Source organism: Podarcis bocagei (assembly GCF_964188305.1).
Source record: "Podarcis bocagei genome assembly, chromosome: 10".
Taxonomy (NCBI): domain Eukaryota; kingdom Metazoa; phylum Chordata; class Lepidosauria; order Squamata; family Lacertidae; genus Podarcis; species Podarcis bocagei.
Window position 1 is genome coordinate 68,899,313 of NC_138135.1, and position 26,892 is coordinate 68,926,204.

Below are 26,892 nucleotides of genomic sequence, written 5' to 3' on the forward strand. Positions count from 1 at the left end.
GTCACATGCCTGAGCACTGCTTTGCCACTGCTGTGCAGCACTGAAACATGCCAAAACTCTCAGACGTGTCAACCAAGAAATACACAGAGGCCGTGCGCGCACACAGGCAATGGGCAACACGATACTATCCTCACAACAAGCAAGATTGGCTAAGAGACTAAGATAGGCCCAGCAATGTTAGAAACTCACAATACATAAGCTAGGTGCCAAACAGCTCCTTTAACCAAGGTTGCAGTCACCAAAATGGAATGTCTAGTTGCCATTTTGAGGCAAGACGGCTCTAAAGTCTTATTTTTCAAACGATGACTGTGATGGATTCTCAGTTAAACATCTGGGTAGTTCAGATGACAACAATGAACTAGGTGAGAGAACTTAAAGAAGAAAGGTCACTAGAACCATATATTGACCAATTCCAGCCTCCTTCTCCGAATGGTGACTGCTCCTGGCTCAGGGTGAGCAGAAAAAGGCATTTGGCTTCCACAAATTTAGTCTGATTGTGAGATAAAATATAACTGATAGAATTCTACAGGATGCGGAATTAAGTGTATGAAATCAGTCCAGATCCAATGATCCCCAGATGGTAGAGACGTCAGGAACCATCTTGGCACCCAGGCATCTTCACTTGATCGCAAGTGGCCGACAGGTGCAAAATGCGCCTAGTGCCTGGCTAGTTTTGAACACTGAGGCCGAGGGTCACACAGTGAGCTTTTCAATAGATGTACCGTATTGGCCCGAATATAAGCCGCACCCACAAATAAGCAGCACCTTTAAAATTTGGAGGCTTGGGGGAGGCTTGGGAGCCGTGGATGGGACGGGGGCTGTTACCCGGCACTCCCGGGCTGCTTCCAGGGGCGGGGAGCCACGCCACTTTGCTGGCAGTGTAAGGTCGTGAATATAAGCCGCACTTTAACTTTTCACAATCAGAGTTGGGGGGGGGGAGTGTGGCTTATATTCGAGCCAATATGGTACTCATGTTACGATATTCCAATGTCAAGTTCCCGTCAAAGTTCTTCCTTTGTAAGAGGACTTTAACATAAATCAGCGGCAAATGGTATGAGTGAGGAATGTTTTGGCTCAGGAAAAAAACCACACAGTGCTACCAAGAAGCAACAGGCAATGTTAGCATCGTCACAAATCTGGTATACAAAACGAAACCGGCCTAAGACCCATGTCAGAGCCGCAATGCTTGATGCCCTCGGAATTTCAAGGGACAGAGCTCAGGCAGGCAGACTCCTGTAAGTGCGACTTAAGTCCAGGAGAAACCCCAAGATCAGTGCATGTTCAATAACAGATGTTATAGGGCTGGCATCTCTGATCCTTGAGCTGACAACCTGTGGTCAGGGTAACAAAGAATGTGAGAGGATGCGACTCAGGCACCTAGCAGCCAGAGCATCTAACCATGGTTAACTATGCTCAGAGATTACAGTCAAACCTTGGTTCCCGAACGTTTTGGAAGCCGAACAGACTTCTGGAAAGGATTGCGTTCGACAACTGAGGTTGGACTGTACTCTCATGTGATTTTGAACTGTATCAACAAACATGATGTTCTTTCCTCCATGCAAGATTCTCCCCTAAGTTATTCCTGAATAGCAGGAGGTTGAACTAGACGGCCCTTGGGTTTCCTTCCAGCTCAATGAGTTATTTAAGGTTGGGCTTTCATGTATGAGGGATGCAGGTAGTGCTGTGGTCCAAACCACTGAGCCTCTTGGGCTTGCCAATCAGAAGGTCGGTGGTTCAAATCCCCGCGACAGGGTGAGCTCCCGTTGCTCGGTCCCAGCTCCTGCCAACCTAGCAGTTCGAAAGCACATCAAAGTGCAAGTAGATAAATAGGTACCGCTCCGGTGGGAAAGTAAACGGCGTTTCCTTGTGCTGTTCTGGTTCGCCAGAAGTGGCTTATCGTGCTGGCCACATGACCCAGAAAAACTGTCTGTGGACATATGCTGGCTCCCTCGGCCTGCAAAGTGAGATGAACGCCGCAACCCCAGAGTCATTAGCAACTAGACCTAATGGTCAGGGGTCCCTTTACCTTTCCATGTATGAATTGCTCGCTATGATAACAAAGCGGCCAAATAAATGTACACTGGTTTTGAGAAAATTCAGCTTTAAAAGGCAAGAGCCAGTCCACCACTCACAGTTTAAAGCTGGTGTCCAACCAAGTCACACTCAGAAGATTTAAGTTAGCCGTAACTTAAGCCAGCTGTTTTCAACAGACCTGCTCCGAGTATACCATCTTCAAATGCAATCTCTAGGTTACAACTCACCTGTAAGCAAGTCCTACAGCAGTAAGCAAGGCTTACTTGCAAGTAGACATGCATAAGGTTTGCACATACCAACTTCTAATTAGGCCACTCTTTCCATGACGGACAGCATTTAGACTTTCTTCCTGGCCGATGCGAGGGCAGACATGGAATTTGAGAAGCTTTGTCTTCTTTGCAGAAGTACCTAGCCACTTCCTTACCCACAAAACCCCATAGCTCATTTTCTTAGTAAAGGAATACGTGTTTCACTTCTTCCGCCTTCTTAGAAGCACCAACGTTCTTGCGGGCCTTTCTCCGGCAAAATTTATATGCAAACCGCATTAAGGAAAAAGCCAGAAGGCTCTCAAGAGAGTTCGTGAGACAGAGAAATCTGAAGGTGTGGAGGCCTAGCTTATTTTCAAAACAAGCATCCACTTTGACAAAGGATTCCCACGTTGTGTTTTATTTTACTTGCGTTCATCAGGAACTGAACGGAGTGATGGTTGGGGAAACTTTTGTTGGGGTGGCTGGGGAAACTTTCATTAAATGTGTGGGAATAGTTTGCACGTCCTCTCCTGCAAGAAATTCCAGGAACTGTAGTTCTGTGGTGAGTAAACTACGGTTCTCAAGAATCTTTGAAGGGGAGGTTGCTTTGAAGCTACAATAGGTATAGAGCAGTTAACACATCCATCCCAAACTTTAGATTACTCTGAATTTCCTTTTATAGCTCCTCAAGTAAACACTGCCTGTTGTGAACTGTGGATAATTGTCAATAAAACCCACATTTTGAACACTTATCCCAACGCTATGCTAACACCACCACCACCACGTTGGTAAACCTGTGACAATCAAATATCCTTTTTCTTGCCTCAAAACAACACAGCTGGAACTTCTTCTTTTTAATGCTTTCCCCGATTTAAATCACTTCAGCCCCTATAGTTGCCACTAGCCATGTGAAAAGAGAAGATAACTATACGTGTTTTATTTCTTTTTTACCTCTTCAAAGGCTGAATAGCAGCTTTTACGGGGGTGGGGTTAGTGTGTACACTCAGCACCAATACAAACCCTCGCAGCTGCTTTTAGACAAAGAAAAATCTATCATGGTATCATATTATAGATCTTACACATAGTTTGGCCCCAGGACAAATCATGTAAAAGGAGAAGGCTGGATGCTAACTATGTGCTTATGACCAGGGCTGCAAACACCCTGGACCTTTAAAACACATTCAAAGCACATCCTCCGCCTGCAAAGAATTGTGGGACCTGTAGTTTAAGGGTGCTTAGACTTGTAGTTCTGTGACAGGTAAACTACAGCTCCCATAATTCTCCCTTTTGGGGGGGGGGTTGCTTTGAATGTGCTTTAAAGGTCTGGTGCGTACGCAGCCTAAGTTTCAACAAAATGCTTTTTCCTCCCATAACCAGTGCAAATACTGTGAATATCGGGCAAATACTCAGAGTAGAATCGGTGAAAGAAATTTCAGTTACTCAGGTTTGCTGATTTCAATGGGCCCACTCTGACTATGACTATGATTATCCGCATTGAGATCACATTATGTTGGGCTTCATAAACGTTGCTACTGAAAATCTGCAAGATAAAGAAATATTACAGAGTGCATCGCTGACTCTGGGTGGGACTGGCATTCCGTCCTTCCTCATTCAGCCCAGTTGGCAAAACTTGAATTTTTTGCCTCCTTCCCACACACGTCGCTTGTCAAATATGCGCAGCAGATGGAAAATAAATGGAAGAGAAAGGCAAGTTACTAGAATACACATGGCACCCAACTCTGTTGCACACAGAAAGTCTTAAAATAAACATATTAGGGTGTTGTTGTTTTTCTTCCTTGCAACTAACACGCCTGCAAAGTGCCACGAGGCAGATAAGTGCCCCATATGTTGTTGTTTAGTCGTTTAGTCGTGTCCGACTCTTCGTGACCCCATGGACCAGAGCATGCCAGGCACTCCTGTCTTCCACTGCCTCCCGCAGTTTGGTCAAACTCATGCTGGTAGCTTCGAGAACACTGTCCAACCATCTCGTCCTCTGTCGTCCCCTTCTCCTTGTGCCCTCCATCTTTCCCAACATCAGGGTCTTTTCCAGGGAGTCTTCTCTTCTCATGAGGTAGCCAAAGTACTGGAGCTTCAGCTTCAGGATCTGTCCTTCCAGTGAGCACTCAGGGCTGATTTCCTTCAGAATGGAGAGGTTTGATCTTCTTGCAGTCCATGGGACTCTCAAGAGTCTCCTCCAGCACCATAATTCAAAAGTATCAATTCTTCGGCAATCAGCCTTCTTTATGGTCCAGCTCTCACTTCCATACATCACTACTGGGAAAACCATAGCTTCTACTATACGGACCTTTGTTGGCAAGGTGATGTCTCTACGTTTTAAGATGCTGTCTAGGTGCCCTATATACTGCGGCTTAATTCATCCAGGCTGTTGTCTACTGCTCATCCTAGAAAGTTTGGCATCTGTTAGTATTTTCAGCAGCATAAGTTAGAACTAGATTTAATGGGGGGAGCAAAGAAAGATTGAGGAAACTAAGAAGAGGCGAGAGGAAGTGGAATATAAAACGAACCAAGGAAGGCAAGGAAAGGAAGTCTGTCAATGACTGTATTTTTGTTTTGTTTTTATTTAATTTTACAAATATAAATTTATAACAAAACCAAGTACATATCCATATGGAGAGATTTCTCTGAATCGCAAGACTTCTTCCCATCCCCTCCATGGGTCCTATTGCAAACGTTTTCAACTGCATATTATTTCATACAGTGGTACCTCAGGTTACATATGCTTCAGGTTACATACGCTTCAGGTTACAGATTCCGCTAACCCAGAAATAGTGCTTCAGGTTAAGAACTTTGCTTCAGGATGAGAACAGAAATCGTGCTCCGGCGGTGCGGCAGCAGCAGGAGGCCCCATTAGCTAAAGTGATGCTTCAGGTTAAGAACAGTTTCAGGTTAAGTACGGACCTCCGGAACGAATTAAGTACTTAACCTGAGGTACCACTGTACTCTATATTTTACATCTGTCCATATTATCCACAGTATTTGTTATATTACAAGTGACGTTAAAATACTGCTAATGTTTTCATCTGCTTACAGTGGTCTCCAAAATAAATTATAATTTTTTCCCCACTCTTTCTTGAAGTTTTTGTGTTCTTGGTCCCTGAGCTTTTGGGTCAGTTTTGCCATTTCAGCACAGTCCAACAGCTTGGTTTGCCATTCCTCTCTGGCAGGGACTTTCTCTTCTTAATGACTGTAATTTTGAATGTAATAGAATATGTGATATGTAAGTCTCTCTTTTCCTATTTTTCATTACTTTCGGGTTTTTCTTCTATTGAAATGTATCAGAAAATGAAGTTCAGCATCAACATGTGGGGCGGGGAAAATCTCTGGTGCTTGTTAGCTTCAAGATGAGACAGCTACCCACTCTTGCCTGTAGGAGGGTAGACAAGCTGTGCTTGGAGTATGCAAATGAAATCAAGTTAGTGCCATTCTCCTCCTGCCTGGTCAAGGCTGACTTCTATCAGCTGGGCCCTTCGCCAGTGGAGCTAATCGATGTGTCCCCTCAGGGAAGGCAGGACGCCAGATGGATGCTAATCTGCAGTCATTTGGAACCTACTCAAAACTCGATGCCAATTCCCCCATCAGTTATCAATCTATTTCTCTTTTCTGGGGAAGATTTTCAAGCAGGTGGTCATTACGCAGCTCCAGACACCAGTTCAGGCAATACTGTCCCTCTGGTGCCAGATATTCTGGCGTTCAACCAGCTATCCATCCATTGATCCAACTGGTCCTATAAGGTCATCCTACAGTCTTTGCTAATAGGGACGTGGGTGGCGCTGTGGTCTAAACCACTGAGCCTCCTGGCTTGCCGATCGGAAGGTCAGCGGTTCAAATACCTGCGATGGGGTAGTTTGCAATTGGCGCAGGCGCCCCGGAAACAATAGCCGTCAGCCGCATCAGACGTTCGGCTTCTGAAAAACGTTCAAAAACCGGGACACTTAAGGCCAGGTTTACAGTGTTTCGGTTCCAAGTTGTTTGAGTACCAAGGCATTTGAGAACCAAGGTACCACTGTACTAGATACACTCAAATGATCCTACATACCAAGAGACAAACATATAGCACCAATAAATTAAATGCAGTCGTTCCTCCCCCCGCCACCCCACCCCAAATCTCAAAAGAAGAGGTACATCACCAGCATGGATCATAAGGCAGCTAAGCTATAAAATAGTAAAACAGCAGTTACCGTATTTTTCGCTCTATAAGATGCACCAGACCACAAGATGCACCTAGTTTTTGGAGGAGGAAAACAAGAAAAAAAATATTCTGAACCTCAGAAGCCAGAACAGCAAGAGGGATCGCTGCGCAGTGAAAGCAGCAATCCCTCTTGCTGTTCTGGCTTCTGGGATAGCTGCGCAGCCTGCATTCGCTCCATAAGACGCACACACATTCCCCCTTACTTTTTAGGAGGGAGAAAGTGAGTCTTATAGAGCAAAAAATACGGTATTTATTCCAGACAGTGTAAAAAATTAATGGATTAAAAGCACAGGGTGCAAACCCACTATGAAAAGAACGTTTAGAAAATGAAAAGAAAGAGGCTCTGATAACAATGGGGTGGGACAATAAGAGGAACAAAAGCAATTTTGCACGGGACAAAGTTAAAGAAAGCAGAACACAAACTCTGACAGATTCCATGATGCACGACTATGATCACTGGTCTATAGAAAGAAAAAAATGCCAGGGAAATCAAAGGGTCTCACTCCCAACTAAACCTGTTTGGGACTGCACTGCACATCTATGTTACACTTTCTAAATCATTTTAGTTTGCATTTATCACTGTTCTGATCCACTGGATTTTAATTGCAGGCATTTAAATGCATGTTGTCATTCATTCTGAAACCGCATGATAAAGGGGGGAGTGGGAGAGAGAGATGGAATCCATAAATACAAGTATTGCTCTGCCCCTAAATTGCCTGCACATAATTCTGGCATGCGCTCTCTCACTTACAGCATTAACACAGGGTAATGGAATGCAAGTAGCTTTCTTCACTGGTGCCATTCAGAACCGTTTCCAAAGGAATTTTATCTAGCAGCATTCATTTGCAGGCAGTACATAACAGCACTAAAAGCACGCTTTTAGACTATTGAAAAATCTCCATCATTAGTCAACAGGGGAAAAAATAAAACAAGCAGCCTAACAAAAAAAAAAAAAAAAAAAGGTAAATGGATGCTCTTGTGGCTATGGGACCTGAAGCTCAGTTATATGAGCTGCTCTTTGTGTTCTTCCACACACAGAGTTTCAGACCTTGTGGCTACAAAAAACGAAAGTGAGCAACCGAAGAGCTTACATAGGAAGGAGACAGCGGCTGCACATTAAGCAAGGTCAGACCAATGCTACTCTTTCGATCCACGGCTTTGGTGCTGAAGCCTCTTCTGCAGAATCCCCCTAATAGTCCCCCAAATGCAGTGGTACCTTGGTTCTCAAACACCTTGGTTCTCAAATGCCTTGGTTCTCAAACACCTTGGTTCTCAAACACCTTGGTTCTCAAACACCTTGGTTCTCAAATGCCTTGGTTCCCAAACGCCAAAAACCAGGATGTAAGTGTTCCGGTTTTCGAACGTTTTTCGGAAGCCGAACGTCCGATGCGGCTGATGGCAATTGTTACCGGGGCACCTGTACCAATGAAAGGCTGCTCCTTGGTTTTCAAACATTTCGGAAGTCAAACGGACTTCCGGAACGGATTAAGTTTGCTGCGCTTTTTTTGCTATTTGTTTTATGTTTTTGAGGCTTTTCCTGTCAATTTGTTATTGTGATTCATTTTATGGATCAAAGGCCTCGTTAGATAGCAAAATTCATGTTAGATTGCTGTTTTAGGGTTGTTTTTAAAAGTCTGGAATGGAATAACCATTTTGCATTACTTTCCATGGGAAAGTGCACCTTGGTTTTGGAACGCTTTGGTTTGGGAACAGACTTCCAGAATGGATTAAGTTTGAGAACTAAGGTACCACTGTACGAATCCCCCAAATATGAACACTTGTATGCACAAGTGTTAAAATGATTATGTGTGTGTGTGTATATTGTTGGAATTCTGCTTGGGTCAGAGGAATGTGCCACAGCGTAGGCACCGGCAGATATTCCTGTCGACCTCCCCGCGTCTCCACTCTGCTGATAAGCAGGCGAGGTCCCGGCGATTCATCTCAGATGTGTGAGAGGAACACACCGTTCACCCTCTCTCCCCTTTGGTGTCCCCCAGGAGGGGAAAGAAGCAGACAGAAAACTATTTACATCTTTTATTTCTGTCTCTCATAGCAGTACAGAGAAACATGTCTGCACTCGACAACAGCAAGAAGAAAACTCCACCCATGTACTTCCAGTACGGGTCATATGACACACACACTGAGCTAACATCCGGTGCTCAGTACGGATTGGACTGCCCCTTTGTTACCATGGCAACAGTCACAAACATCCTGTCTGGCTTTCCAGCCACAAGCAGCTGACTGAGCTGCTGGAGCCTTTGCTTGCTGCAGCATTGGTGCTTTATGGTAACATACTCCCCCTAAAGTATCAATGCGTGCTGCGAGCAAAGCGTCATCCAGAGAAGAAAACAAACAGTTGTTATACTTATAACATTCCCCTGTTGTTTCAGTTCCACCCTTGGAACTACCCGCCACTGGTTTAACCAATGTACCTCTCTGGTTGTGTGACTTCACATTTCCTTGGTTAACAACTCTCTGTTGTGCCTTTGTCTCTGACTCAGACACAGCTTCAATCTGTCCTTGATCGTTTACAACAGCAACATATGCAAGGTTAGCAAACTCCTTTGAATACCTCTTGGGTTGTACACCCTTCGTTGCTCTCTCAGACCTACGTAAGAGCTGCTGCTCTTCCCTGCTTTCTGGTTCAGCCTCTGAACTCTCTGGAGAACCAGTACTAAGCTTAATCAGTGGTTTATCCTCCTCTTCTGAGGGTCTAGTCATTATTTGAGATTTCCTCTCAATGACTGTGACAACTGAGCTGTCTGAGCTATCAGTGTCATCATCATCAGTACCACTGAACTCAATAAGATCAAACTCATCATCATCATCATCAGAATCATCTGTGGAAAAAGTTTGAACAATCACTCTCTCCTGTTCAGGAGCACTCTCTAGAAATTTTGTGAGAATCACCTGACCAGATTCAGACAAAATTACTCTATAGAGACCTTTTTCATACCCTACAAAGATGCCTCTGGCATTCTTTACCCCACTTGGAGCTTCTGTTCTCACATGAGACCCGAAAACCTTGAAATAGGCAACAGAAGGTTTTCTATTAAACAGCTTCTCAAAAGGAGAACATCCCAACTCTGTTGAGACCTTTCTCAGCCACACATGAAGATAGGACGCTAGCGATTCGGCCCAATATTCATGTGGCAAATGTGAACTCAGCAATTGCGCATGCATCCCCTTTTGCAATTCTTTGTTCACCCTAACACAGACACATTTCTTCCATGCTTCTTCGGAACTAGCAAGTTTGTGTCTTATTCCTTTTCCATCCAGGAACCTCTGGAAATCCTGTAAAAGAAAAACTGGCTTGTCATCTGTGAAAAGACAATCAATGTTAGCATCATGCATACTTTTAACCTTGTCACAAAACTCCTGAAACTTTTCTAAAGTTTCCTGCGGTTTCTTCATCAAGTAAACCCAAGAATAATTAGTGTAACAATCAACACACACAAGGTAATATTTTGCACCGCCTCTAGATGGTTCTAGAGGACCAATCACATCAGCATACACCCGCTGAAAAGCTCTGTCGACCTTCTTAGATACCTTCCTGGTGCTCATACTGGTCACACCTGCAAGAGAAATTTCGTTAGAATCAGAAGTATTACATTTCATGTAATCACTTTGATCAAAAGTCAACAAATACAGTCCATCTTTCTCTTTGGCAGTAAGAAACAGTTCTCCATCTTTGTAGATCTTGCATCTTTTAGCATCATAGTACAGTTTTAGTCCCCTCTTTGCAATCTGCGAAGCACTCAGCAGACTAAATTTCAGTTCTGGAACCAGGTACCATAAAGCACCAATGCTGCAGCAAGCAAAGGCTCCAGCAGCTCAGTCAGCTGCTTGTGGCTGGAAAGCCAGACAGGATGTTTGTGACTGTTGCCATGGTAACAAAGGGGCAGTCCAATCCGTACTGAGCACCGGATGTTAGCTCAGTGTGTGTGTCATATGACCCGTACTGGAAGTACATGGGTGGAGTTTTCTTCTTGCTGTTGTCGAGTGCAGACATGTTTCTCTGTACTGCTATGAGAGACAGAAATAAAAGATGTAAATAGTTTTCTGTCTGCTTCTTTCCCCTCCTGGGGGACACCAAAGGGGAGAGAGGGTGAACGGTGTGTTCCTCTCACACATCTGAGATGAATCGCCGGGACCTCGCCTGCTTATCAGCAGAGTGGAGACGCGGGGAGGTCGACAGGAATATCTGCCGGTGCCTACGCTGTGGCACATTCCTCTGACCCAAGCAGAATTCCAACAGTGGCAGCCTTCGGATGGTTGCTGTTTTCTTCGATCCATCGGACATCTGCATGAGAGGCTGATTCTCTGCAGCCAGAAGCTGACCAGAAGAAGCTGACAGCCAAGCCGATACCCAAGGTATGAGACTTTTAAGGGCTTAGAAGTGTGAATGCAGATTGATTCATTCACTGCTTCACGGACAGCGAGTGTGGGAAAACAGCTCCAACTTAGAAGAGGCCTGCATACCAGGCATTTTTGTGGTTTCCTGTCCGAGGAAAGGAATGCGCTGTTGCTAGGCAACGTCCTTCAGAAGGCTGTGCCTCAGAGAGGAGAAATGGAAAGCTACTCGAGAGGGCTGGACAGTCAGACTATGCCTCAGAGAGGCGTAAACAAAGTTTTGTTATGACTAGGTCCTCACGAACTGCTCAAAGGGACTTTCCAACGCAGCCAGTGTCAGAGTTGCCAGGTGTCAAGAGTGTAAACAAGCCAGCTATTGGATTTTAGAGGCTTGTCTTTTAGAGTCAATGCAAGGACTCAAAATGGATGCCAAGAAGGGGGGAGGCTTGCCTTCTCCACCCCTCCTGACCAATGACAATTATTCATCTTGGTCTGTAAAGATGAAGGCCCTGCTGCAGAATCAGAGACTGTTTGGGGTGATTGAGAATCCCATCCCAGCAGCACCAACGCGTGCTTGGGAGTCACAGAATGTGAAGGCTAGGACTGCTATAATTCTGTGTGTCTCAGATGAGCAGCTTGTGCATATACAGCATTTGGAATTTGCGCAAGAGGTTTGGAACGCGCTGCGTACAACGCATCAGAGAGATGCTGGTTCTTCAGCGTTGCTGTATTTTGAGAAGTTGACCAATCTGAGATTAGCGCCTGATGGAGATGTTCAAGCGCACCTGACAGAAATGAAGTTCCTGCGTCAACAGATGGTGGAACGCAATTTCCGTCTACAGGAGGAAGTGTTTTGCTTCATGATGATAAACAGCCTTAGTCGCACCTATAAGGTTGTTGCCAGTCAGCTTGGTTCCCTACCGGCGGCTCAGCTAACCGCGGAAAGAGTGTGTGCTGTGGTCCTGAACGAACACGACAGACTTGCTGCACTGGAAGTGAAAGACAGAGGGAGGCAAGAACAGAGTTCAAATCTTCCCACTGCTGAATCTACTGGAGAGCATGCCATAGCATTGAGTGCCGTCCAATGCTATAATTGTGGACAGACTGGGCATAAAGCACCAAATATGAACACTTGTATGCACAAGTGTTAAAATGATTATGTGTGTGTGTATATATATATATATATATATATATAGGAAGGACCCTGAGGGTAATCTAGTCCAAACTCCTGCAATGAAAGAATCTCAACTAGATTATTGACGACAGATGGCCATCCAACCTCTGCTTTAAAACCTCCAAGAAAGGAGAGCCCACAACCTTCTGGGGGATACCATTCCACTGCTGAACAGCTCTTACTGTCAGACAGTATTTCCGTATGTTTAGTCGGAATCTCTTTTCTTGAAACTTGAAGCCATTGGTTCCAGACCTACACACACACATGAATTTCCTGGATGCCAAGATCCAAGTCTGGGACAAGTACTCTGGTGAGAGAACCACAACGGTGGTTTGAAGTCACAAAACATGGAAATACAGTGGTACCTCTGGTTGCGAACGGGATCCGTTCTGGAGGCCCGTTCGCAACCTGAAAAGAACGCAACCCACATCTGCGCAGGCCTGGGTCGCGATTCGCCGCTTCTGCGCCTGCCCATGACATCATTTTGCGCATCTGCACATGCGGTGAAACCCGGAAGAAACCCTTTCCGGTACTTCTGGGTCGCTGCGGGACGCAACCTGAAGCAAACATAGCATGAGGTATGACTGTATAGGCCGTAAGACCTTCAAAGTATACCTTTTCAAGTTATTTCCAAAGTTCTCCTCTTTTAATCAGTTGAAGAAGAAGAAGAAGACTTGTTTAACTGAGAAGTCCGCTCCACTCCTCAACCCAGAAAGTCAATGGCTAGAGTCAGTTACAACAGCGTCTGTGATGTGAGCAAAGGCTTGAGGCGACAGAAGCTTAGTAGAAGCTCTACTCAGCTGGCAGGCTGCCTTGCACACAGCATTTGAGAGAACAACACAACTGCATTCAGTCTTGCCTCATGCGCCCTTTGCAGCCTTCTTATCTAAGGGGAAAAGATATAGGGAGCAGCTCAGCTATGCAAATGCAGCTTTGACGCCCAGTTTCACTGTGACACCCAGTTGCAACAAGCTGTGCCCCTGGGATGACACATCTGTTCAGGAGATACAACAGCTAGTAGGAGAAGCAGAAGAAATAGCCAAGTGTCTGGAGGGCAGAGAAGAAACCCTGAACCCCCCGCCCTTCACAACTGGAAGCAAAGGGCCCTTGTGCCTGCCATTGCTAGGAGACGACTCCGTGGTGCGATTTTATTTATTAACGAATTTGCATACGGGCCTTCATCCAAAGATCTCAGGGTGGGTGACAGCCTAAAAATGCAAAATTAAAACGCTAAGCAAGAACAGAAACAAAAGAAACCCACAACCCCCCCCCCACAATTTCAGAAACGATGGACAGCCATTTTTACAGAGTTGCGAATGATTCCAGGGAATCTTTGATCGGCATGCCATTTCTCATCCCCCAATCATACTGTATCTCAGGCTTAAAAGTGTCGCGTTGCACCCAAATCTTGCTTTCTACAGTGGACCTGAAGGGGACGCGGGTGGCGCTGTGGTCTAAACCACTGAGCCTTGGGCTTGCCGATCAGAAGGTCCTGGTTCGAATCCCCACAACAGGGTGAGCTCCCGTTGCTCAGTCCCAGCTCCTGCCAACCTAGCAGTTCAAAAGCACGTCCAAGTGCAAGTAGATAAATAGGTACCACTCCAGCAGGAAGGTAAACGGTGTTTCCGTGCGTTGCTCTGGTTTGCCAGAAGCGGCTTAGTCATGCTGGCCACATGACCCGGAAAAACTGTCTGCGGAAGCGGACAAACACCGACTCCCTCGGCCTGTAAAGCAAGATGAGCGCCGCAACCCCAGAGTCGTTCACGACTGGACTTAATTGTCAGGGGTCTCTTTATCTTTATAGTGGACCCTTGTGTAGTCATGGACCTCCTAGATCATAGGTAGGCAAACTAAGGTCCAGGGGCTGGATCCGGCCCAATCCCCTTCTCAATCCGGCCCGTGTTTTTACATGAGTAGAATGTGTCCTTTTATTCAAAATGCATCTCTGGGTTATTTGTGGGGCATAGGAATTTGTTCTCTTTTTTCCCCAAAATATAGTCCAGCCCCCCACAAGGTCTGAGGGACAGTGGACCGGCCCCCTGCTGAAAAAGTTTGCTGACCCTTGTCCCAGATCTTTTCCAGATCTGCTGACTAAGCTATAGAGTAGCTTCTATGGCTTCATTCATTTCTGAAACATTTCTGGCACAAAAGGTATTGACCCTATTTCCCTGCACCGGCTCTCCGCTTTCAAAAACGCCACGTTCTTATTGATTTTGGAAGAGAACCAGTGGACTGAGTGGTATCATTCCTAAGTATTCTCATGACACTTGTGTCCCAGCTGTTGGCAATGGCATTGACAATGACTTGAATTTATTATGACTAAATATTGGTTCTGCTGCTCTAGGGTGGATGGATGGATGGATGGATGGATGGGTGGATGGATAGACAGATAGAGATAGATAGATAGATGATAGATAGATAGATAAATAGATACACATACACACACATCATTTAATTACAGTGGTACCTCAGGTTACATAAGCTTCAGGTTACATACGCTTCAGGTTATACACTCCGCTAACCCAGAAATAGTGCTTCAGGTTAAGAACTTTGCTTCAGGATAAGAACAGAAATCGGGCTCCGGTGGCACAGCGGCAGCAGGAGGCCCCATTAGCTAAAGTGGTGCTTCGGGTTAAGAACAGTTTCAGGTTAAGAACGGACCTCCAGAATGAATTAAGTGCTTAACCTGAGGTACCACTGTACTATACTTCATGTGATGATTGGTGTGGCCAACCTTCCACAGATTTAGTATCAGAGAAGGAGCTCTCGGCTACACCCAATCTCACCTCAAGCAACCCTTGCTAGCTTGTTTGCAGTCAGCCATCAGTCATCAAGCACTGAGTAATAGTGACACGCAGGTGTAAAGAGCTACATGTGAACCTTCCGTATCAACAAGCAGTCGCGAAAAGGCTACAGGGAACAAGCCATTTTCAGAACGTCGCTACTTCTTTCAGGAGACAAAAGGGCACAAGTGGAGGAGTGTGTTTATTCTATGGGACACACAACCTGGTGCCTTCTGAATTCCATCATCTCTTGACCACTGGCCATGCTGGCGTGGACCGATGGGTCTTGTAGTCCAACGCATCTGAAGGGCTCCAGGTTGCCTACTATAGATTCAACCCAAGAGTTGAAGGACTCCCGCATTATAACAGAATGTGTGGCGCATCTCATAGGCCTGCAAAATTTACAGTCTTATCAAGCTGAAAACAGCCCCTGTGAATAAACCTTCGATCCCATCACACGCCTAAGGGGATCAAGAACCTGGAAGGCACAGAAACATGGCTGGCGGGCTGGATTTGACTTGATCCTTCGCAAAGCACATAGGCTTTGGGCACAAGATTATTTGCAACAAGAGAAATTAAACACCAGCCTGGAGGTTCTTGGAAGGTGCCACCACCCTCAGATTATGTCAAGATGGAAGTGTGGTGGTACAATACAGTGCATTAGCAGTTGCTAATTCTCTCTTGAAGATCTTACAGAATGACAAGGAAGAGCAATGGGCCTGATCCCTCCCTCTCCCATCCACCTGCCTGGCCCTGTGCTAACCATAAACTCTCAATCCCAGTTCATTAGGTTCATTAAAGGGACCCCTGACCATTGGGTCCAGTCGTGGCTGACTCTGGGGTTGCGGCACTCATCTCGCTTTATTGGCCGAGGGAGCCGGCGTACAGCTTCCGGGTCATGTGGCCAGCATGACTAAGCCGCTTCTGGTGAAACCAGAGCAGCGCACGGAAACGCCGTTTACCTTCCCACCAGAGTGGTACCTATTTATCTACTTGTATTTTCATGTGCTTTCAAACTGCTAGGTTGGCAGGAGCAGGGACCAAGTAACAGGAGCTCACCCCATCGCGGGGATTTGAACCACCGACCTTCTGATCGGCAAGTCCTAGGCTCTGTGGTTTAACCCACAGCGCCACCCGCGTCCCTTAAAGCAGTACAAAAGAACTGTCTAGTGATGGTGGGCGGCAAATTTTCCAGCACTGTGTTTTTCCCGTGAACATTTTTCCATTGCTTAAGTTCATCGGTAACAAACGGATGCCGACTACAAATACAGTATTAGACAAGCTTGGTGGTCGCAAAGATTTTTAGCTTTGCTTACTCAGTACAAGTAAAACATAACGAACTACGTCAGAGAGCTCTCTGAGGCACCATAACAACATCCTTCGCAAACTGCCCTCATTTCCAGAAAACCAACATCAATGGGGAGGCCATAGTCATTTACCTCTTGGGAACGCTCCATTTGACAGATATTAAGAACCCTGCACCAAATCAGCCTTTGTGGGAAACAGACAGAACCCCACAAAACTGTGCTCTTATTCTCACTGGGGATTTTTGCGTTGTGTTTTTATTTTGCAGGTGCAGGAGCACAGTATGACCTGGTATAAATAAGACAGTTTTTATACTCATCCCTCGAGAACAGCACTGTCTACTCTGACTAAACCCAGCTCTCCAGAGATTCTTCTCCACTGCCTGCCACTTTGTACACACACATGCTTGCAACACACACTTTGGCCCTTCAGAGAAAGAACCTATGGGGTGGTTGCCTAGCAGAGCATGGTTGTGTGAACACTTAAGTAAGAGTGGGGTGCAAATCTCCCTCCAAAGACAATGCAATCTGTTAAAATCCTTCTTCTCCAAGTTGACATCTTCTTCCACTGCACCCGGTCACATTGTGTATCTCCTGGTTCAGCTAAGTCAACATTTTATCTCCACCAAGCTATTACATAAGTGTCCATTTCCCCTTGACTCCAGAAAAGAACACAGGCTCCAAAGAAAAAGCTCAAAGGAATCCAGCAGCGGCAGCGGACTCACATGATCACAACTTGAGAAATGAAGGATTAGGGAAAACAAGACCAGCAAGATTTAATACACAGCTTTCCAAACCGGCTTCCCCCCCATCAGGGATACTCCCCCCACCCCCAGCTTTTTGTACAGCACTGCAATTTTGAAACTAACACTGGACTAACCATGGGTAGAGTACCTGCAAGTCATGGGTAGGCAAACTAAGGTCCGGGGGCCGGATCCGGCCCAACCGCCTTCTCAATCCGGCCCATGGATGGTCCGGGAATCAGCATGTTTTTACATGAGTAGAATGTGGCCTTTTATTTAAAACGCATCTCTGGGTTGTTTGTGGGGCACAGGAATTCATTCATTTTCCCCCCTTCAAAATATAGTCCGGCCCCCCACAAGGTCTGAGGGACAGTGGACCGGCCCCCTGCTGAAAAAGTTTGCTGACCCCTGCTGCAAGTCCTCTGTATGCGTTCATATTCCCATCAGTCCCAGCCAGCAAGGTCAGAGAAGTTAAAGAGCTGTGATCCTACAACTTCCCCATCCCTGCCCCTCGCTACAGTGCCACAGGTCCTAGAATTGTCGCCAATGTGTAGAAAGCACCATTTCAGCCCTAAACCCTGGCAGGCTGGGCAAGATTAAGTAGCCTTTCTCAAACTTGGGTACCCAGGTGCTGTTGGACTACTACTCCCATCATCCCTAGCTACCAGGGCCTGTGCTCATGGATGATGGGAGTTGTAGTCCCAAAAAAACCTCTGAAGAGCCAAGTTTGAGAAAGGCTGAATTAGGCAAGCCCATTGCTGCAAGGAGTATATCTGCTCATCATGCTGGGAGTTGACCAGGAAAATAAAAGAAAATTGTGTCCCTCCAACTTTAATTGAGCAAAAGACTACGGGCAAGTATGGCAATTATTTAAAGCTTCTAGATTAATCTAGCTGCTAGGGCCTGTGTCTCACTTGCTGTGGTTCTTTGCTTGACCACCAGGCAAGAGCAGAGGAGTCTCTATTTAAAATTGACCGTGTGAATGCAAAGGAGTACAGTGGTGCCTCGCAAGACGAAAAGAATCCGTTCTGTGATTCTCTTCGTCTAGCGGTTTTTTCGTCTTGCGAAGCAAGCCCATTGAAGGATTAGTGGATTAGCGCTATTAGCGGCTTATCTGCTGATCGGATCAGCTGATAAGCGGCTAAGCGGCTTAGAAAAAGGGGGGGAGGGAAAAAACCAGCAGGAACTCGCAAGACATTACCGTCTTGCGAAGCAAGCCCATAGGAAATGCGTTTTGCAAAGCACCTCCAAAACGGAAAACTCTTTCGTCTAGCGAGTTTTGTGTCTTGCGAGGCATTCGTCTTGCGGGGCACCACTGTATATCCTGTCTTTTAACTGATAGATAGAAGGTCTGTTCACTCTTATGGGAACAAAACTCTGAACATACAACAAAGACATGCCAACTATGAGGCTGAAGAATCTAGGAACTCAGTTTCAACCCAACAAGTCTGCTAGGAACTCTATCAGCAACCCCCTCAGAACTTATTCTTTAGATCAAGGCTGTGATCTAACTAGATCTAGAACTGTGTTTTAGAAGAACTTTGTGCAGACAGTGTTTGCGATGGAAATCCTATCCACTGTGTGAACTTAATGGAGATCTGTTAAGAGTGCTCTACTGTACAAGAAGACACTTTAAAAAACACACCATTAACCACAAAAGAGCATTACAAAGAACGTCATCCACCAAAGGTTCAAGCAAACTCCTCTCCAGGAGTGCACACACATACACAAATAAATTGTTCAGTCCGTAATCATGTGACTACATCTGGCAAGGGGGATCAAGCAGCTCAAGCTTGCTAATAACTGTTAATTATGTGTGACGTTAGTATTCCACTCCTCCTCCAATAAGGCTGAAAGATCACAACAACCTTGTGAAGTAGGGAAGGCAAACCAGTAGTGGTTCTGCCCAAGGCCAATGAGCAGCCTCCATTCATGAGTGCATCCAGAATCCTTCCAGCTATCAGGGGATACAAGGGAGATAAGAGAATAGATCACTTATCTACAAAAGGCATTTACAACTTTGATATCCAGCTCACGGGACACTGTTCTCTTAAGTCACTGGCTCATAGGCAAGATTTTGCCATCACGTACAAGCTGTGGCAAAAAAGTCCCCTTGCTACTAATGCGGAGAGTGACAATGTCACACCCCATGGGGAAACAAAGCAAAGCAAAATGCAACTTTTAATGAAAGGGCACGCCGGCCTTTCGTGTTGCATGGGGAGCGGAGGAGAAGACAGGCAGGGATCAGACCCCTTCCACCAGGAGCCAAATCGAAATAAACCAAAGCGCCACTGACCACAGCACGCCTTCCCTGACACAGATTGAATCTCCCCAACAAGTAAACAATTCACATGCAACCCACAAGAGTGTCCTCCCTCATCTCATTCCCTGGAGCAAAATTCAAAATAACCCCACATCTACCACCAGCCCTTTACACACACACACACACACACACACACACACACACTTAACCCTTCCTATTCCAGAAGAGCACAACCTTATTAACCACATGGCAAAGCAAGGAAAAAAATATCACAGAAGAGAGGGGGGAGACAACTGAGAGGCACAAAATATGGACAAAAGGCATTATTATTATTATTATTATTATTATTATTATTATTATTATTATTATTATTATTATTATTATTATTATTATTATCCCACCTATCTGGCTGGGTTTCCCCAGCCACTCTGGGCGGCTTACAGCACATAAGAACCAGTGCCTCCACTAAAAGGAGAAGAAATGACATTCCTTCCTGAAAACTGTATCACCAAGATATTGTCCATCATTCCTACAGGGGTTCAGGAATGTAATTCTTTCTAAAGAGGATGGTGGGGAGGCGGAAACTCAGCCATAGGCAAGGCATAAGCTACAATTGTAACAAGGGGAAGGGAAGACGATATGGCTGAGAAGAGGTCAAAGGAGGAAAACAGAAAAGCGGTTCCCAGGAAACCGATGAAGCTCCTTGCTTCCGACAGAAAGAGGATTCAATCCTCTGGAAAAACCGAGGCTTTTTTTTAGATGGTTAGGAATGGGGTTTCCCCTCCCCAACCTTAATAATGGAGGAAATGGAAGAAAAGGGGAGCGTAGCAGCGGATTAGAAAGGCTTAGCCGAGAGCCGTGCGTAAAAGCAGGGGGTGGGGATTGCTTCCTTGAGCCGACCTAAGGAACTTCGAGAGACCCACAGAGCGAGTGGGGCGATCCCAAGACAGATGTGGGGATAAGAGTCAGTCGGAGGGGGAAGGAGGGGGGGTCTCACACTAGCAGGCTCGGTTTTGGGGGGCATTAAAATGTGGGCCTCTCCAAAACTGCCTCGGTGCGCATTGGCGCTTAGGGAACAAAAGGGGGTACCAAAAAAGGGGGCTCCTTTGGGGTCGGGAAATATTGTGGGGTGGATGAGGAAGGGGCTGCAGGGTCCTTCCCACATCAGGAGGAGGCAAAATAAAACACAACCCAGAGAGACGGGGGTGGGATTGGCGGGCGAAAGTGGGAAACAGGAGCGCTTTGTTCCTTACCCGGCGCGCAATTCGGACCAAACTTTCATTCACGCTGCCGCTCCGGCCAGGTCCGCGCTCTCGGCTCCGCTGCTCCGGCTCCCGCTGCGCCACGGACCCCTCGGCGGGGACAGCAGCAGCAGGTGCCCGCCCGCCTCGCCTCCTGCTCCGGCCGCCAGGCCCGCCGCCGCCGTGCCAAGGCCGTGCCGTGCGCCCTGCGCAGCCGCCGCTGCCGTCACCGCTCGCCCCCTTCCTTCCAGCGCTCGCAGCGGCAGCATCCTCGGCGCGCAAAGGGGGCCGGCCGGCCCGCGCGCCGCTCCGCCTCCTCTCGGGTGATTGGCGAGGCCGCGCGCCTCCGCTACGCGCCGCCGGGAGGAGGAGCTCACCTAACGCGCGCACACGAACGCGCGCTCCAAGGGACGGCTGGCTTTGGCGGGAAGGGAGCGGCGGGGGTCGGTGCTGCCCCATGCCCGGGGGCGGGTGGGGGGAGTCGAGGGCTGCTCCCCCATTAAAGGAACCCCAGCCTGTTAGTTGCATGATGAGTTCTTGATCCTTTAATTAAACGGCTGTTAAGGGACGGGTAGTACCACGCATAGGAGCTAGGGGTCTTCGGTCCCCCACGTAAAATATTTGAGGGGCTGCCTCCCCCAAACTTGATGGGCGTTGCCATGCAATGCGGCGATTGTGCAGGGCGGGATTTACCTGGACACCGCCCCCCATATCCGAGCACAATTCAAAGTGCTGGTGCTGACCTTTAAAGCCCTAAACGGTCTCGGTCCAGTATACCTGAAGGAGCGTCTCCACCCCCATCGTTCTGGCCGGACACTGAGGTCCAGTGCTGAAGGCCTTCTGGCTGTTCCCTCGCTGCGAGAAGCCAAGTTACAGGGAACCAGGCAGAGGGCCTTCTCGGTAGTGGCACCCGCCCTGTGGAACGCCCTCCCACCAGAAGTCAAAGAGAAAAGTAACTACCAAACTTTTGGAAGACATCTAAAGGCAGCCCTGTTTAGGGAAGCTTTTAATGTTTAATAGATTATTGTATTTTAGTGTTTTGTTGGAAGCTGCCCAGAGTGGCTGGGGAAACCCAGCCAGATGGGTGGGGTATAAATAATAAATTATTATTATTATTATTATTATTATTATTATTATTATTATTATTATTATTATTATTTATTCAAATTGGCACCCCTGGTAGTGTGGGCAGGGCCCCACCCTAAATCAAGTAACTGATTCTGTCTGATCTGCGGTAATTTGTAAAAATCAATAAAAAATAATTGGCAAAAATGAATAAATAAATAAGTAAGTAAATCAAGTGAGTAAATAAAAAAGTAGAAATAATCAGAATGCCGTATTTGAAATGTTTTCACCGATTTTTCTGAGCACTTGAGGTCAAAAGAAAGTAGTTTGAAATAGCTGTTGTTGAGACAGTACGTTCCAAATCCGCTAGGCAGAGCCAGGCTGGATCTACACACGGGGGAAATGTAATAAGTCAGACATTATTAGATTTTATAACAAAAGAGAAAAAATCCCCATGGAAAATCGCGTTTTAAAATTTCCTGCTCTCTGGCGCCATCTGGTGTTGCCTGCTTATAGCGCATTCAAATTGCTGTTTCTTTACTATTGTAGCTGAGTCCCCAGACAAAGGGTTGATGACAGGTGTGTGTCCTGCCCCTCCAAAAAAAAATCCGGCTACACCCATGGGTAGTACCTTTGGTGGGGGACATGTCCTGCTAATGGGCTCGCCCTGGAGCAAAATACAGGCCAGCACAGGACTTTTAATTTTGCCGCCGTATCGACCCAACTAAAAGTACTCATGGTGTATCAAGAAAAAAAATATGCAAGCCAACTGTCCCCCTGCAGCCTCAGTCCCAGGGGCATGTGGCTCTCCCAGCCTTTGTATGTGGCCCTTGGAATCCTCCAGGCCATGCCCCTAAGTGGTTCTGCCTGCCAAGAATGCCTCTTCTTGTCTGGATGGAAGACAGGAATGTGAATGTAGAAACTAGCCTATGGGGTGCTATGGGGTGTTAGGGGACAGGTACTGTCTCTGGTGTAGGACATGTCATGTTCCTTCTGGAGTAGTTTGTCCACCTTTGGTCTGCACTCAGCTCTCACCTGTGGTTCCTAATAATAATAATAATAATAATAAATTTTATTTATACCCCTCCGTCCCTGGCCAGAGCTGGGCTCGGGGTGGCTAACACCAGTAAAATTACAGTAAAAACATAATAGGGGGAAAAACCAATTTAAAATACAGGTTTAAATGCAACTTAAAATGCAGCCTCATTTTAAAAGTAGCCCATAGATCAACCATAAGGGGAGGGAAACATAAGGGTCAGACTGAGTCCAAATCAAAGGCCAGGCGGAACAGCTCTGCCTTGGAGCTCTGCGGAAAAGTGTCAAGTCCCGCAGGGCCCTAGTTTCTTGTGACAGAGCGTTCCACCAAGTCGGGGCCAGTACTGAAAAGGCCCTGGCCCTAGTTGAGACCAATCTAACCACCTTGCGACTTGGGACCTTCAAAATGTTGTCATTTGTGGACCTTAAGGTCCTCCGTGGGGCATACTAGGAGAGGCGGTCCCTTGGGTACGTGGGTCCTAGGCCGCATAGGGCTTTAAAGGACAAAACCAGCACCTTAGACCTGAACCTGTACTCCACCGGGAGCCAGTGCAGTTGGGAAAGCATTGGATGAATGTGATCCCGGGGCAAGGACCCCTTAAGGAGCCTCGCTACGGCATTCTGCACCTGCTGGAGTTTCTGGTTCAGCTTCAAGGGCAGCCCTGCATAGAGCGAGTTGCAATAATCAAGCCTGGAGGTGACCGTCGCAGGGATCACTGTGGCCAGATCAGGGCGAGAGAGGTAAGGGACCCACTGCTAGAAGCTATCAGTATGCAGCAGCGACCACAATCCCGGGAATAGCTTCGACTGGCTGCAAAGACGGGCTCTAGTGGATTGAGTGGACAAGACCAATAGCCAACGGTCAAGAGGGACTTTTCTGCAAATGGGAGGGTTACCTGTGAAGGTAACCCATCTGGAGGAAGGAAAACTCTGAACCTAAACGTCTGCTGCCTTGCGAAATCACTTCGGGAGAAGGAAAGGTTAAGGAGGAAACCCTGCACAAATCCAGAGTGGAGTCCCTAAGGCAGTTGGGTGGTGCCTTGTGGGCCTTATTCTGGCAACTCCTGCAGCCAAGCTGGCGCCAAACGTATTGCTCTGCTTTCCTTCAGACCACACTAGTGAGGCCAAGGGGGGGGGGGGTCTTGTTTTCTGGGCAGCCCAGGAGCTCCATACAAGGTCACTCAAGTTCTGGTTTGACTTCATCCCAGAAGGCGCACTCCATTGTCTCTCCAGACAGACGGATGCCAAGCACTGCGACTATATCGGTGTGCATATCTCAAGTGGATGGGGCAGCCCTTCAGTTTCGGATGGTAGCAGGTATCATCTTAGAAGAAATCTTTCTGCAGGGGAGCACATGAACTTGTGTCCAAAGTACATGAGTTTTTCAAAGGTCTGCCGTCTGATTAAATGGGAAGTGCATCTTCCGAATTCAGCAGAAGGGCTTTAGCCATTAATGCACTTATTAGACTTGCAGCTGCCCTAGAGCCATAGCCCTCAAGCATGATTGATGGAGAGTGTTATTTCGGGGGGGGGGGAGGGATTAAGGCAGATTGAGAATACAGTGGTACCTCGGATTACAGACGCTTCAGGTTACAGACTCTGCTAACCCAGAAATATTACCTCGGGTTAAGAACTTTGCTTCAGGATGAGAACAGAAATTGCATGGCAGCAGCGGGAGGCCCCAATAGCTAAAGTGGTGCTTCAGGTTAAGAACAGTTTCAGGTTAAGAATGGATCTCCAGAACGAATTAAGTACGTAACCAGAGGTACCACTGTACCTCCATTTGTAGATCCTACCCATCGCTTTCTTTCAAAGCCACCTCAGCCCAGGTATGTGAAAGTGAACTACCAAAAAGTTCTGCTTACCAGAAAAAGGGCAACAGCAAGCAAACGAAAAATCATTTTATTAGTCCAAGTGTGGAGAATGAAAATTATTAACAGGCAGGGGGTGCTGGCATGTCAAGGTTTGCAGAAACCAGTGATTACGTTTTCCTATTCTGTCCTGGAGAGGCATAAAGTGTTCCAGGTGTGTGACCTCTAAATACAGATTATTTTGCTTAGTCATGAAAGAGCAGCACAACCACATGATACATCATTTGCATTTTCTGGATGTGAAAAATAAATGATTTATGGCTAGGGAGGGCATGTGTTCTTTGAGAAAGCTAGCTATCCTATTTTCCCATGTCTCTTTCCCAAGCAATCTAGATTAGCCCCGATTCCTGCTTAGTCACAGTGACTCCAGGATAAATGTGTTTATTTTATCTAATGCAGGAATGTGGAACCTGTGGCTGACAGAAGTTGCTGGACTCCAACTCCCATTAGCCCCAGCCAGCATGGCCTTGTCTCATGCAAGGGGCAGCGAATTCCAAGAGCAGGCGCTGGCAAAAATCACATTGCGGGAGAAACCGTGAAGCCAGCCAATGCCCCTACATAGTTCCATCCTTATTTCAGACATCGTGATATATCACTATGTTTAGCTGGTGATACAGCATGATGATGAAAACCAGATATCGCCCAAAACAGCCATCAACTCTTAGGATGAATTCTGTTCCCTCAAGCAACTTATCTGCCCTTGCTTTCAGATGACAAAGGAAGTCGTATGAAATATATATGCTGCGCTGTGCTTTTATGTGAATTCAAAACCCATTGTCCTTTATCTTTTATTCTGAGGTTGCCTACAGGTATGTGCTAACAACATCTAACCATCTTGCTGGTCCCACTGAGAGAGAACATGCCGTCGCCGCTAGCAACCGACAACTGGAAAGCTGACTGCATAAAACCATCATCCCCCAAAGGCTTCCCACTGGGCTCCCAACATAGCTCCTGAAACTTCCACCCCACCACCAAAGAACTATTTCCCACCTCCGCTACTCAGCCAAGATTCTCCTCTTATTAATCCCCTCTTGTGCCTAAAGTCAAGACACAAACAGAAGGGAATGAGCCCGTCAAATAGATAATTGGGGGGGGCGCACCTGTTGCTGTTCTCCCTTCGCTTGCATCTTGGCTCCTACGGGAACTGCCCAACATCTTCAGAGATGGAGGGAAGCACACTGTGGCCTTTGCCACCGACCCGAGGACCAAGGGTCAGCCAGAGATGGCACCTCCTACCTCCCAGAAATAGCATCACGGCAAGGGGAAGACCGACCTGGCCCCATCCATCGGCCACGCGAGGAGCAACGGCTTCGCTTCTTGTGCCAGAAAGAACACTCGGCTCCAACTGTCAGTTGTCTCTGCCAGAAGCAGGAGGCAGGGAGAGAGATAATCTGGCCCCATCCCACCAGCCGAAGGAGAAAAAGGCACCAGCAAGGGGAGATCGCCCAGGAGTAGAGGCCAATATATATAGATCAAGACTTCATACCAGCTTAAAGAACTATTTTCCCCCCTGTCTGCCTTTCCCTTCTACCCCTTTCGTCTCTTTCAGTCTTATTCTCTCTCTCTTTTATTTATATCTTATATAAATGCATCTATAATAGATGCGAACAATAATTGTCTGGAAAGCGGCATAAAACATGCTAAATAAATAAATGAGAATGACTTGATTGGGGCAGGGGAGCCAAACCTGTTCCAAATCTTGTTTTAAAATACTGTATATGCCCCCCCCCCAAAAAATGAGTTGCCAACTAGAAATGCCCCAGCCCAGCTCAAGTTTGTTGTTATCGTTTAGTCGTGTCCGACTCTTTCTGAATAAATCTACAAGCTTGTACTTACTTCTGAGTGGACATAAGCTTGCCCTGTTAATGCGACTAACTGTAACTGGACCCAGGGCCCTGCGTTCTATACTGCATATTTATTTGATGTTCTATATTGCATTGGATGACACAGTGTTCAACTGATCATACACAGACAAGCTCAATTCAATCTAAATCCCGGTTGCACGTTTGCCATGCAATATTTGCCGCTTGTTAAAATACGCTACATTTCTCCTGCCCCTCTCTAGCGCCCGCTGCTTAGGCATAGACAATATATTTCATCATTTTCACCTGCAAACTGTTTAGCTAACAGTTCCAATCCCACACATGCCTACTCGGAAGCAATGAGTTCAGTGGGGCTGACTCCCAGGTTACTTTGATTGCAGCCTTAATTTGAGTAAACAATAAGCCATACCTCATTATTGGGTTAGATTTAGCCTCTGGTCCTGCTTGTTATCTGAAGTGATGTATCCTTCTGTCCCTGTGCAGGAAGCGGTCCTGTCATCTTTATATTTCTGCTTTCTCGGGACAGTGGGGATTTCCCATCCCCACCCACCCACCTCCACCGTGACGCTGACTCAAAATGTTCCCGTCCTCGGGAACGCTGTCGGCTTTCATAACACATTGTGTCCTTTGCTCACATAAAATCCTTGCGTAGTAACTTCATAAGGCAGTTATGAATTAAGCGGCAGTAAGAGAGTGAGGGCAAGCAGGCTCTGAGCTACTCAACTGGGGAAGAACAAACACAGAG

At 46.7% G+C, this 26,892-nt stretch overlaps 1 protein-coding gene across 6 annotated transcripts in view; it reads right to left on the reverse strand.

Moving 5' to 3' along the window:
- The window catches only part of GRAMD4 (GRAM domain containing 4), a 108,410-nt gene extending 81,834 nt beyond the window's left edge, over nt 1–26,576 (reverse strand). For 2 of the 6 annotated variants that reach the window (XM_081211631.1, XM_081211630.1), the window contains exon 1: nt 20,366–20,524. In XM_081211631.1, coding sequence (XP_081067757.1) covers nt 20,366–20,394 — 29 coding nt within the window. In that variant the 5' untranslated portion in view covers nt 20,395–20,524. Of the gene's footprint in view, nt 1–20,365; nt 20,525–25,424; nt 25,743–26,556 lie in introns of those variants that run through there. The other 4 variants (XM_081211632.1, XM_081211628.1, XM_081211629.1 and 1 more) reach the window with 4 other exon arrangements.
- Nucleotides 26,577–26,892: the final 316 nt, after the last annotated feature.